Here is a 14,295-nt window from a genome sequence, read left to right as displayed (position 1 = left end):
TGGCAAACAGGAGGTAGGCCTCAGATTAGCAGAATCAACACTTCTCTGTCCCCATATGCATGTTTATTACAACCATTACTGTTATTGCAAACAAATGGACTCAGAAAGAATGAAATGTTTGCCTGTAGGTGGCTTCAGTTGTGTTAACGAACAGGGGGTTCCTCTCCACTGGATCACAAATGGTTTTATTTTTCTGTTGTCATATATGACAAACATTACCCATTCTGTTAAGGACAAACAGCTATAAAAGAGTCTAAGGAGCAGTAATTTACTTAGGCCAAGGGGAGCTGAGGACACTCAGATCTTTGCAGGATCAGGCCTTTTATTGTTAACTCCATTAGAAACAGGGAAAACTTGAATAGATTTTCTGCCAAATATTCAGGAAAGGCCAATCATGTTGGAAGCTCAATTTGAGACAGCCCCAGGCCTACTTTTCAGAGGCGTGGAGTGCCTGCAGCTCCCACCAACTCCAGCTGGAGTTGGAGTGGGCAGCACCTCTGAAAACCAGGTGCCTGGTGTCTCCAGATGTGGCCTCCAAAATGGGAGGGGGCTGCTTTTGAAAATGTTATGCTTGGCCTTTTGGGTCAGCTGTGCTCTGACAGAGTCTAGATGCTTATTCAAGCCACCCAAGGCCGAAAGCAGGCTAGATAGGCTCAGTGGTTTTAGCATTAGACTACTAAACCCAGGGTTGAGAGTTCAATCCTCCAGGGGGCCGTTTAGGGATCTGGGGCAAAAATCTGTCTGGGGATTGGTCCTGCCTTGAGCAGGGGGTTGGACTAGATGACCTCCTGAGGTCCCTTCCAACCCTGATATTCTATGAAGAAAATTTCATCACCTCAGGCCTTCTCTGGAAACGGGGAGTCTTTTCTATTTTCAACCGGTCTGGCAAGACTGTGGGATTTGCCTCATGTAACTTAGGCCATGTCTATATGTACAACGCTGCAGTGGCACAGCTGTACCAATACTACAGTGCGTCTGGTGAAGATGCTCTATGACGATGGGAGACAGTTCTCCCATCAGCATAAAAAAACCCACGCACACGAGTGGAAGGAGCTTCTCCCACCGACATAGAGCTGTGCACATGAGCGTTTATGTTGATGTAACTTATATCACTCACAGGGTGATTTATTCACACCCCTGCGTGACACAAGTTATGCCGATACAGACTGTATTGTAGACATAGCCTTAGTAATTCAGCTTCTTGGCCTCACTACAACCAGCAAGTGTTAAAACAACAGGAAATGAGTCAAATATTTTCAGATTCAAATAGCTTGGTCTGAAATATAACTGAGGATTCAGATTGGTTATTTTCACTCCTGACTTGAGACTTCATGTGGTTACAGTGGCTGTAGAGGCAACGAACTGCAGAGTATATATATAGGGGTACTGAAGTTTCCGGAAGGAAATCTCTTTTTTTCCTTGGAAACTTTCTTAAAGAAAAATTCTCTTTTAAAACTTTTTTTTTTAAATAAGAGTACCTTCTTCAAAAGGGAGTTTTGCCATGAGTCAAAACACAACAGGGCTCAAAGCATGTGCAGGGGAGAAGTTCCCTTCCCAAGACCTTCAAACTTCCCTATATGGATACTGGAAATCTTGGGATCCTGTCTAAGTGTCTTGGAAACATGAAAGAGAATCCTGAAAACAAATCACTACCAGACCTGCAGGACTGGTAATTCTAGGGAAGGACTTTGAACTGCCTTGACCTGTCAATGGCTGGAAGGACCCATGAAGAACCTACCATAGCACTCAGTACCCCAGAATCCCGGGCAGCATTTTTTCTCCTCAATTTCCTTCTTACACATGTGACTGCACCCTAGTAGGGAAAGGGTGTCTTCTCCAAGATTTACTGTGTATCTTAAACAGAAAAATCCAAGATCAGTGATTGTAACAAACAGTTTGGGACCCAACCTATTCTGTATAGATTGGACTGGATAACAGACTGATCAGGACAACGATGGAGATTTCTGAGCTGCTTTTTGATCCATATGGAGTAAACTGTTTGAAAAACACTCCATATGAATGAAGAGTGCAATACACTGTCCTGGGGCATGGAACCACAAGCACAACCCAGGCTTAGGAGGTTATATTATGCAAGGCTCCAAATAATTCATTAGCTTCCAAATACTGGATCAGATTTTGAGTCCTAGTCTTCATCTTCAAACCTCTGAAAGAGCTGTGCTGTCTCCAAGACTGACCCTCCCTCCCTCCCTCATATTTGTAATCCATGGGAAAAGACGGTTACTCACCTTTGCAACTGTTGTTCTTCGAGATGTGTTGCTCATATCCATTCCAATTAGGTGTGCGCGCGCCACATGCACATTCGTCAGAAGATTTTTACCCTAGCAACACTTGGTGGGTTGGCTGGGTTGCCCCCTGGAGTGGCACCATTATGGCACCGGATATATACCCCTGCCGACCCAACGGCCCTTCAGTTCCTTCTTGCCGGATACTCTGACAGAGGGGAAGGAGGGCGGGTTTGGAATGAATATGAGCAACACATCTCGAAGAACAACAGTTACAAAGGTGAGTAACCGTCTTTTCTTCTTCGAGTGCTTGCTCATATCGATTCCAATTAGGTGATTCCCAAGCCTTACGTAGGCGGTGAGGTTGGAGTGAGATGTTGCAGAATGCAAAACTGCTGAGCCAAATGCTGCATCATCTCTGGACTGTTGAACCAATGCGTAATGTGAGGCAAAGGTGTGAATCGATGACCAGGTAGCTGCCCGACATATTTCCTGGATGGGAACATGGGCCAGGAAGGCGGCAGATGAAGCCTGAGCCCAGGTAGAATGGGCAGTGAGGTGGCTAGCTGGAACGTGAGCCAGATCATAGCATGTACGGATGCAGAATGTTACCCAAGATGAAATTCGTTGGGATGAGACTGGTCTGCCACAGCTACAAAGAGCTGAGGTGACCTTCGGAAGGGTTTTGTTCTCTCGATATAAAAGGCGAGAGCCCTGCAAACGTCTAGAGTGTGCAGCTGTTGTTCCTGACGCGAGGGGTGCAGCTTCGGAAAAAAGACTGGGAGGAAGATGTCTTGATTGACATGAAAGGCGGACCCCACCTTAGGGAGGAAGGAGGGGTGTGATCGCAACTGTACCTTGTCCTTATGGAATACCGTATATGGGTGTCCGCTGTCAAGACCCGAAGCTCAGATACTCGTCTTGCCGAAGTAATAGAGACGAGGAAAGCTGTCTTCCAGGAAAGGTACAGTAGCGAGCAGGTGGCCAGTGGTTCAAAAGGGGCACCCATAAGCTTGGCTAGCACCAGGCTGAGATCCCAGGCAGGGGTCAGGCATCTGACTTGACGGTACAAACGTTCGAATCCCTTAAGGAACCTTGAAACTATGGGTTGAGAGAAGATTGATCGGCCATTTTCCCCTAAGTGGAAGACAGAGATGGATGCCAGATGCACCTTTATGGAAGAGACCGCTAGGCCCTGTTCTTTCAGGGACCAGAGGTAGTCCAGGAAAGTAGGAACAGACACTTGCCTGGGGACTGAGTTACGCTGAGCGCACCAGCAGGAAAAACGCTTCCACTTGGCCAGATATGTCATCCTAGTGGAAGGCTTCCTACTGCCCAAGAGCACCTGTTAGACCAAGGCAGAGCAACACAACTCAGAGTGGCTCAACCACGCAGCAACCATGCTGTGAGATGAAGAGACTGCAGGTCCGGATGGTGAATCCTGTCAAGTCCTGTGTTATAGATCCGGACAGAGTGGCAGGGGAATCGAGTCTGCTGCTGAGAGGTCGAACAATATGGTGTACCAGTGCTGCCTCGGCCACACTGGAGCAATCAGGATCAGGTGGGCGCTGTCCCTACGGAGCTTGAGTAGGACTCTGTGGACGAGCGGAAACAGTGGGAAGGCATAGAGTAGGTGCCTCTTCCACGGGATCAGGAATGCATCTGAGAGGGAGCACGGGGAGCGTCCCTGGAAGGAGCAGAACACCTGGCATTTCCTGTTATCTCGGGAGGCAAAGAGGTCTACGTGGGAAACCCCCACTTCCGGAAAACAGAATGGATGATGTCCGGATGAATCAACCACTTGTGAGACAGAAAGGATCTGCTGAGGTGATCCGCCAGAGTGTTTTGGACTCCTGGGAGAAAAGATGCTACCAAATCGATCAAGTGGGCTATGCAAGAGTCCCAGAGGTGGAAGGCTTCTTGACAAAGGAGGGAGGAGCGTGCTCCGCCCTGCCTGTTTATGTAAAACATGGCCGTTGTGTTGTCCGTGAATACTGACACACAACAGCCTTGGAGATGGTCTCGAAACACCTGGCATGCTAGACAGACCGCTCTCAGCTCCCGCACATTGATGTGTAAGGCCAGCTCTTGAGGCGACTAGAGGCCTTGAGTGCGAAGGCCCTAGAGGTGGGCACCCCAACCCAGAGATGATGCATCCGTGCTTAGGGCCATCGAGGGTTGCGGTGGGTGGAATGGCATCCCTGCACAGACTAGAGTGGGGTTTAACCACCAGATTAGAGAGCCCAGAACCTTCTGGGGAATAGTGAGCACCGAGTTCAGGCAGTCTCTGTGTGGTTGGTATATTGAAGTAAGCCAAGTTTGAAAGAGACAGAGGGGTAGCCTTGCGTGTTTGGTCACGAAGGTGCAGGAGGCCATGTGACCTATACTAGGTTGAGGCAGGTGCGCACCGACATTGTCAGGAAGGTTTGAAGACTTCGAATAATTGAAGCCATTGCTTGAAAATGCGACTGCGAGAGGCAGGCTCTGGCCAGATTGGAGTCCAGAACTGCTCCGATGAAGTCTATTCTCTGCGTGGGTATCAGAATAGACTTCTCTGTGTTGATCATCAGGCCTGCAGATGTGGCACTTATCGGTAAGGTGGGATTCCCCTAGGCATTTGAGGCAGGAGTTGTGGGGATCCCCTATTGGCATTGGCTTTTGACACACCGAGCATGGTTTGAATCCCAGTGCCTTTGGCATGGGCCTGTACCGGGGTGGAGGAAAGGGGCTAATTCTCGATCCCCCCTTAAACTATATATACTGACTATAAACACAACAACTAATACCAACTATAACTACAAGAACTCGAACTATACACACAATAAACAGCAAAGAACTATGAGTAGCTAGGGATGTGGAGATCAGCCAAGCTGCGCTCCACAGTTCCAATGACCATCATGGGCGGTAAGAAGGAACTGAAGGCCGTTGGGTCAGCAGGGGGTATATATTCAGTGCCATAACGGCGCCACTCCAGGGGGCGACCCAGCCAACCCACTGAGTGTTGCTAGGGTAAAAATCTTCTGACGAACGTGCACGCAGCGCGCACGCATACCTAATTGGAATCGATATGAGCAAGCACTTGAAGAAGAATAATAGAATACTCACTGGTAAGGTCAAGGTTTGTGGGAGATCGAGACAGATCACCAGCCCCACTAAGGTCACGGTGTGCTGCTGAATGGGGCTCAAAGTGACCTTAAAGTGGCCCTAAAGAGGAAACTGAGGATTCCGCCTCTGTGGTGGGCAGCAGGGGAAGCATGTCAGAAACCGAAGCAGATATACAACAGGCATGGCTGGCTTTACACCAGCTCCGCGCCTCACTTCTGCCAGAAGGGTCATGTTGTGCGCAGGTGTGGGCAGGGAAAGATGCTCCCGAGTCAGAGCCAGAGAGCAATGCACTCTGCTGATCTCCAGCATGGTAGTGCTAATCCTTTGTCTAATTCACAGAGGAAGGAATGGTCGTGTGATTACGCACTTGATGGCGATTCGGGAATTTCGGGGTCAGTTCCCAGTTCTGCCACAGACTTCCTGTACAACCTCGGACAAACCATTATGTTCCCTCGTTGTAAAATCAGTCTGATATCCTTCCTCTCACTTGTCCCTCTGGCTGCCATATCTAGAGCATAAGCTCTTCACAGCAGGAACTGTCTCTTACTATTTGTGTACACAGTTCCTAGCACAGTGGGGCACTGATCTCACTTGGGGCCTCTAGGTGCTTCAGAAATCTTAATCATCATCATTTATAAAGAAAACATTAAAAAAATTAGTGCCTAGTTGTATTATTATTACTCCTTTAAATTTACCTTTGGTAAGAACTTAACCTTCCTTCATTGACTCAACTCAAGCGCCTTGTTCCACACTTTTACTGCTTTCATTGTGCCAATCTGATCACCAAATACATCTGCAATAACTGCAAAATGGCTGGGGCTATTTTTAAAATGTTTCCAGCAAGTAGTAAGGCACAGAAAACAGTGGACAATAGAGCTCCATGTTAACTGCTAAAGTTTACTATTGACTAGATTTGCAGATAATAATCTATAGTGTTCTGGTTTTGTACAACCTTTCGATAAATTCATTTTCCCTTCACCTTTTTCCAATTACAGTTCAGCTACAAAAATGTGTTCAATTTAGCAGAATGATCATAGAAAATACAGGAACAAGCAGTACATCAAAAGGGAAATAAGAGGGTTAAAAAATTCAAAAGTGACATTGAATTTGGTTTGGTTGCTAGAACAGCAGAAGGGATCTATAACTGGTTCTGTTCTTGATTCAATATGTGACCTTGGACAAATCACATAGACTAACATTTTTAATCTTGGGTGCCTAGAGTTAAGTACCTCAAATCCCAATCCCACAACTTGTTCTGTGCGTACAGGCCCTGTGACCACAAAGAAGTCAACGGGGATTCACAGGATCCATTCATAAGAAACAAGCTGCAGGATTGGGGCCATAGACGGTATTTAGGCCCCTAAATAAAAGTGTCTTGATTTTCAGGGGTATTAGTACCTGCAACTCCTGTCTGAACTCAGGTGGAGTTAGGGTGACCACATGAGAGGAAGAAAATATCAGGACACATGGTGGGGAGGTCGCCGGCGAAGGGAAAAAAAAAAGAGTACCGCGAAATAGCAGGACAAATTGTGTCCTGACCAAAGATCGGTTGGGATGTGGGACAAACACCTAAATATCGGGACATCTGGTCACCCTAAGTGGAGCTGTGAATTCTCATTACCTCTGAAAATCAGGCTACTTTTATTAAAGGTGCCTAAAATATGGGTTTTGGTGCTTAACTCTGGGTGCTCAAATCTGAAAATTTTGGCCACAGTTTGCTTCACAGGGTTATGAAGTGTAAGGAATTAATGTCTGTTCAGTTCTCTGAGATCTTCAGATGACTGCACAAGAGAAATACCACTATTAAATACTCATTATCTATATATCTATACACATGACCATGAGTACACATTCATGAACTATGCACTTCAAGCTGCCTCTTCTTTAACCCTAAATCAGAATTATATTGCTCCCGACCCAATGGTAGAAACCAGCCACATCTTTCTTCCTTTATTCTTATACAAGGCAACTTCTCCCTGGCCTGCAAAAAAACATGCCTTGAAATGCTGACTTATATGTGATTATATATAATAAATACAAAAGCGTTATAGAATGGCCTGTAAACCTGATATGGCAGATTGAACAGGGAGATGGACCTTACCTGCAGCCTCTCTCTCCTAGCGCATGGGTCATCTTTATCCACCCTTTTGGACACACCACTTTGGTGGCCACAGCACAGGAGGTGCAAGGTGTAGCCAAGGTGAACATCGTCTTGACATTGCAATGCATGGATTTTAACTTAAAAAAAAAAGCATTAAATTGTTACCTTTAGTCACTGATCTCATCTTCCTCCACTATCTCCCCACCCTGAGGACCGAGATTTACACTGGGAATTTCATCAAGGGGGGCCAGCAGGCAGTGTAGCTACTTTAGTGCAAACCACAAATGCAGACAGGCTAAACCATGACTTTACACTGGTAGCAGCTTACTCCTGCTTGGATCTGGGTTAAGGTGCACCAGTGCAAATATAGCTATTCTAGTGGCTGATTCCAAGACCTGACTCTAACCTTATTTTCTTTTACTAGAGTGACAAATGTCAGTGGGTAACGTTCCTTATTGTGCAACAAAGATGAGATCAGATGCTGACTTTGCTTCTCTTTATAAATAATTGATCTATTTTTTCCAGCCCATAGAGGCCCCCACCACAATCAGAGCCGCATTGTGCTAGGTGGGCACAAACACAAGGCACTGCTGCAAAGGTCTTACAAACTAAGCAGACAAGACAAAGGATGGAAGGGGGAAAAGGTGTGAAGTAATTTGCCCAAGGCCATGCTGCAGAACAATGGGAGAGCCAGGAACTGAACCCAGTTTTTCAGAGTCCCAGTCCAGTGCTCTGCCCACTAGAACACAATGCACTCCTATTTTGCTCAACTTGATTCAGGCCTGAGAAAAATCTCCACAAAGTACTGTCACCAACAGGACTGATTCATCCATGGTCTTTGTGCCATGTTCGAATTATTGACAGCCCATTCAAAAAGAAATGACACTAAAATCCATCCTACCCACTCTGCTGAGACTCTGCCCTGTTAGTGATGGCATAGGCTGGTTTGGAGAGTAGGTCTGAGGCCTGCATGGGTAGAGTGGAATTCATGGCCTGCATCTGCAGAGTAGGAGCTCTGACTCTCATCGGTGGGGGAGACTATGGAAGGTCCCAGTCTGTACAGAAAGGGCAGAGTGGTACATAGTGGAATGGTGAACAAAGTAACAGTGTTCTTTATAGACTGTAACATGGAAAACAAGGTATGATAAAGCAGCAGCAATGGCTTGAGCCTGGGACTGTACAACAGAAGACCTGAGTTCCAGTTCTGACACTGTTTCACTGGGTGTCCTTGAGCAAGTTACTTATGCTCTCTATTCCTTAGTTTCCCCATCTACCTCCCCTCCTTCACAAGCAAGGTGGCAATGTTTCATTCATTAATGTTTCTAAGGCACCTTGAAAAGCGTGGCTGGAAGGCATGACAGAAATACAGTATACATTAGATTCCTTGCTCACTGCACTTTCCAGACAGAGTCCCTCCAATTTTGCATTGCACCTGCCTTTGATCTGTTTAATAAAAGAGCCACCTGAAGCTTGGGCATTTGAATGCCCTTTCAGTGCTCTGCCTCCTCCTAAATCATGCCTTTTTAGATGGATGGCCATTCCTAGCTCCCTTTGCTAATAGTCTTAAAGTCTCTCCTTCCATTGCCAACCCTTCTCTATTGTTTGGTAGAGGGCAGCCCTTCCACAGCTCAGCCACTAGTGAACAAGATTCCTACATGTCTCATGCAACTTCTAATTTTATAGGCTAGTTTATTCCTCTGTCAGCAGGAGACAAGAAACGCAGTGGCAGCAGACACTTTGTAATATGAATTAACATGCCTTCCATCCTACTGAAATGGCTAATCACCACCACAGAGCTGAGAAAACCAGTCTAAATAAAGCCACATGCACATTCCTCACAATGCTGCTAAATGTAAAAACTGAACTGGATGTATGGACCAAAACAAAAATCTAAGGGAAAACATTTCATATTACTCATACGGACACTGCCAAGAAACAGGTTTCAAACAATTTTCTTCCTGTTGCATGAAGGTGCTCAGATATAATGGTGAACAGTGTAGGGTATTCACCTAGATAGATCTAATTACACACCTACATAGCACCCTCAAACTCTACAATAACTAATCAATAAGTCCACTATCTAGCACTTACACACAGCTCTACAACAAACCAGTGTGCAGGCAATGAAAGGATTTATTTGTTTATTTGGTAAGGAGAGAGATTTCAACTGCAAGTTATTAAGGGTTTATTGTAAAATCTTACCATTTTTTAAAACCTGTGAGCAATGACAGACAATCCTTTGACAGTGAAGAAGCCATTGTTTGTTCATTCACTGAGACAGCTGCACTGTTTGATATGAATAAACACTGCTGTACAGATCAGCATGCAGCAGTTTACTGCTACCTTCTCAAGCTCTCCTGGGCAGGTTTGGGATTGGATTCTGGACTGAGTTTTGCTTCTGTTGAGTTTTAAACAGGGTATCTTCTCAGTCTCTCTGAGAAGCATGAAGGCTCATCACTTAAATCTCACATTGGGCACAATGTCAGCCTTAACTGTTTTCAAGCCAACTTTTCAACAGCTGCAGTTTAGAAATACTTGTAGAAAACACTGAGGAAATTCTACAAGGCACTTTAGGGCTCAGTCCTACCAGGGGAAAAGTCTCCCTGACACCAGTGAAGTAAGTGGGAGTCGAGGATGATCAGCCTCTTAGAAGATTAGGCCCATACTCCTCATGCTGCTTTTGTATCCTCTTTGCATTTAGTGCTGATAATGCGTAAATCAAAGTTTACTTAAGATCCAAGCAAAACTCCATATCCTTAATTTTAAATATACAATACAGACTATAGATATTACATACACACAGAGGAAAAGTAGCAGATTGTCTTAAAGCTTAATTAGGGAGGTGATTCACCATATAACTAAATTGTGTGTGTGTGTGTGCATGTGCGTGTGCCCGTGCCCCCTTCAATAACGCAGCCATCATCTAAAAATGAGTAATTATCCTACGATCATTCAACTGCAAAATAAAGACTTGTGAACTTACCTTCTGACTCTGCCCTTGAACTGTGGAAATGAACCATGCTGATAAGAAAGAAAACAGTAACCCAGGAGGATGCATTTTCATGCTTTTACAGATGGGACCCTTTTCTTGAAGGGGGGGTTGATGTAGAGGATGCAATTTCAGTAAGATAAGACCGCCTACTAAGAAACAGATCCAAGAAAAAACAGAGGTTGAACATAAACAGGGAGAACACACTTTCGCACTCTGGATCTCCTATTCCAAAGTACACAGAAGTGATTCTGCTACTTTTAACGTCAAACATGAGTCAACAACAGCTTTTTTTCTCTCTCTCTTTTTTTAAACACACACACACACAAAACCCTGTGGGTAGAAGGTTTACTGAAAACAGGAACATCTACGGATTTCCTCCCACATATCAGTTCAAAACAGATGGAAGGAAATCCTTAGTTTTGAACTGATTGGAATGAAATATGTTAACTATATCCTTAACTGGAGGCAAACCCAAGAGACAAACATATACAGGAGAATCTGGATGGCAAATCAATTTCATTTCATTGCTGATAATACAAATCAAGCCAACTAAAAAACACCATCCATCCATTGCCTGTTGCAGCAGATATTTGTTCTATAAGGCAAATCTTTGCAGATGGTCTATATGGTACTTAAGATAACAAATATTGCCTATAAAGCAAAACTGGCCCCTTTGTTTGGGTTTGATGTTTACTTAAAATGGATGAGTTGCGCAACGAAAAGAGTATTACATTTAGCATACCAGCTTCTCTGTGGGTGACAGCAAAATATAAAAATTATTTTCTGAACACGTTACTGGTAGCTAAAGTAATTCAGGGAGGATGTTTTTCAACACATAGAGTAATCAAGCCCTTAAATTTAAGGGACATGCTTGTCCTTGCATTGAGTTTGCAACTGAATATCTCTTGCTGGTGACAGTAGAGAAAATTAAGAAGATTTACAACGTTTGATGGGCGCTTTATCTACAAATGTTACCAATAGCATTCACTTTATTTAGTGGTGTAAGGAACTGTCCAAACAACACTTAGCTGTAAATACTATTAGACCATGATGATAGTGACTAAGTATATTAATAGGTTTATTTAGACATTTCAAATGTGTGTATAAGCAAATCAGTCATTTTTAGAATTTATTTGTGCGTATATCTAGATGAACAGAGTGTATTAATTTTTAATACTTATATAGCACTTTCCATATATATATATATACACACACACACACACATACACACACACACAGCATGTATTAATACACAGTACTTGGCATACACATTCCCACCAACAAAGTACATAAAAACATAACAGGAAAATAATAAGTACTATACTTACTAATGCTCTTAATTGTAGTCTACCTCTTCTCCCATTTAACAGAGAGATACAGGCTGACGAACAGCGACGTTATATATCTCAGAGCAACAGGAAGCAAACAAGGCCTGTATAAAAAGTCCCAGCCCCGCAACTCACTTCCAGCTTGATCAGATGATTCAGCCCATTTGTCCCTTTGAGGCATTCTGATGCAACTGCAATCCTGGGAAAAGGGCCATGCAGGCAGCATATCACTATGGAACACACCTGGATAGACCCAGCCTCTGGTCCATACCAGAATGAAGTACAGATCAGCAGAGTGGCGTCAGGTGCCAGCACAGTCACCACAGGGCCTGGCGTTCAAAAGGGTTGTGTTGGGATAGAGTGATGGGAGAAGACAAACTGATATTCAAGAGAGGCGAAAGGGAAGATCATGTATCTGATCTTCCCTTTTCCAAACATCAAGTACTCCCAGAGCAGCTCCACTTCAGCCATCATCTCTCAGGCACCATACCCACCCCAATCCAGCCACCTTCTCAATTGCAAAATTTCCCTTGGCTTCCATAGTGAAAAGCACCAGCAACCTAAAGAGCTTCCCAGCAGGGAAAACTTCCCTCACCTCTCTTTCCTCACGAAAAGCAATGCCTCCCATCATGAGCATCATTCCAGGCAGGCCCCAATCTATTGACCCTCCTGCATCTCCCAACTGAAAAACTTCCTGATTTGCCTACCCTCCCCTTTGTGAAAACCCTCCCCTTGATAACAGAGAGACAAGTGCCTCTCTTTGCTGTGGAAACAGCCCAGCTACCCACAGCAACAATATCCTAAGCTCACCACTGATGACTCCTTTGGATAGGCTGTAGATCAGAGCAATAGAATAGGTAGGGTAGTTGCAATATATAAAATACGTTATCTGCTAAAATACATGGGCTCTGTTTACCACTACACTACTGCAATATGCCAGTCAAGAAATCAAAGGTCTAAATCTATGTACTCCAAGTCACGTTACTAGTCTTTAGTCATGTGCATAGACTTCTCCTTATCATTGATAATTTTCTGCGAGAGTAAGGTTTGCAGGAACAAGTCCAAAGCTCTCTATTTATAATCCCCATTACGTATAGCTGAATTTATTCACAGCATATAAAAAATTACCATCAGATAGCAGTCTCTGCCCCAGTTCATAGTGGATAGAAGCCAACATCATTCCAAGTGCTCTCTTACCTGTCACTTTTATGGGCAATCTGACCAAAGGGGCCAACAACTGAATAAAACAGAATATTGGCAGGGCAAATTTGCATTACTGGTGCATGTATTGCTCCTGTGATATGGGTAACAAAGTCTCTGCCTGTAGTAATTTCTATGTGGCACCTTCCACAGGGGCTCAACTGACCACACCTGCAAAAAGCATTTTAATCAAACCAACCAACCAGCATTAGTGAAGGGGGACATCCTTTGCCCCATCCAGCCTGAGAGACTGCAGGTGGACTCTGGTGGTGTGAAGACAACAATAATTTCTCCTGTCAGCTTACTCTTAACAATAGCCAACTCAATCACTGCTACTTCCATTGCTGGATTTATTTAAAAAATCCACCAAAGGTATACACGGACACCTAAACGTCTTTGCAAGCAAATGCCTCAGGAAAATGCACAGTATTAAATAAAATGAATTTATTACAAATTCTGAGATTCATCATAGAGTTCAGCAACTTGTTATCCAGAAAAGATGATGGAAATATCTGGGACATGTGCTAAGAAAGAAGCCAGACCATCTGCCATGACAGACCTGCCTTTGTGCAGCTGAAGGAACATATAGAGGGGGCCAACTGAGAGAACCCCTCCATCAAACAGTGCTTAGAAAAGAAAAATGCATGGGACTTGACAAAGCCATAGAAAGGGTAGCCCATGAGGGACAATGGTGGCATTTTACTATGGACTTGGGAGAGCTGGGTTCAAGTTCAGTCTCTACCACAGACTTCCTGTACAGGTCATTTAATCTACTTGGTGACTCACCTCACACAATGGGGTAACACTTCCCCACCTTCCAAGGGTATTGAGAGGATAACATGGAAGTTAAGCACCTAAATTCCTTTGATGATCTTGGCCTTAAGTCAGGTGCTTAAAAACAAGAGTGATGAGAGCCACATAAATATATCAATAGATAGATGAGGGTTCTCAACTCTCATTGACTTCAGCAGGAGATGAGAATGCTCAGCATCCCTAAGGTTGTGAGCAACTACATTCGGAGGCCTTTGATATTTATCCTACAGGCTCTCTCTCAGCCACCCATCTAATTTGTCTTTTCCACAACTGCACGAACCAAACAAGCTGAGTGCTATAACTGCTGGGAAGGCAACTGCTGTTAACATTTGTTTTGTAAATACAGTAAATGTAGAGTTCATGGGTTTTAGTCAAGTAACTGAATGCATCCCAGTTGGAAAGTAATTTTTTCTAACAAAGGCAAGATATGTAGCAATGTCTACTAACCCTCCACATACCCTCATCCATTTGTATCTGGAAACAGTGGGTCACCAGCCTTCTTTCTGTAGTATT

General features: G+C 44.3%; 1 protein-coding gene across 3 annotated transcripts in view; it reads right to left on the bottom strand.

The window, feature by feature from the left end:
- The window catches only part of STAB1 (stabilin 1), a 128,318-nt gene extending 116,466 nt beyond the window's left edge, over positions 1-11,852 (bottom strand). The window contains exons 1-4 of one of the 3 annotated variants that reach the window (XM_030569075.1): positions 11,770-11,852; positions 10,433-10,587; positions 7,450-7,586; positions 1,739-1,854 (exon numbers count right to left, since the gene is read on the bottom strand). In XM_030569075.1, the coding sequence (XP_030424935.1) occupies positions 1,739-1,854; positions 7,450-7,586; positions 10,433-10,513 (334 nt within the window). In that variant the 5' untranslated portion in view covers positions 10,514-10,587; positions 11,770-11,852. Of the gene's footprint in view, positions 1-1,738; positions 1,855-7,449; positions 7,587-10,432; positions 10,591-11,769 lie in introns of those variants that run through there. The other 2 variants (XM_030569074.1, XM_030569076.1) reach the window with 2 other exon arrangements.
- Between the last annotated feature and the right edge of the window lie 2,443 nt (positions 11,853-14,295).

Source organism: Gopherus evgoodei, chromosome 7 (assembly GCF_007399415.2).
Source record: "Gopherus evgoodei ecotype Sinaloan lineage chromosome 7, rGopEvg1_v1.p, whole genome shotgun sequence".
Taxonomy (NCBI): domain Eukaryota; kingdom Metazoa; phylum Chordata; order Testudines; family Testudinidae; genus Gopherus; species Gopherus evgoodei.
Note: the sequence above shows the minus strand (reverse complement) of the source record. Positions and strands in the feature narration are given on the sequence as shown.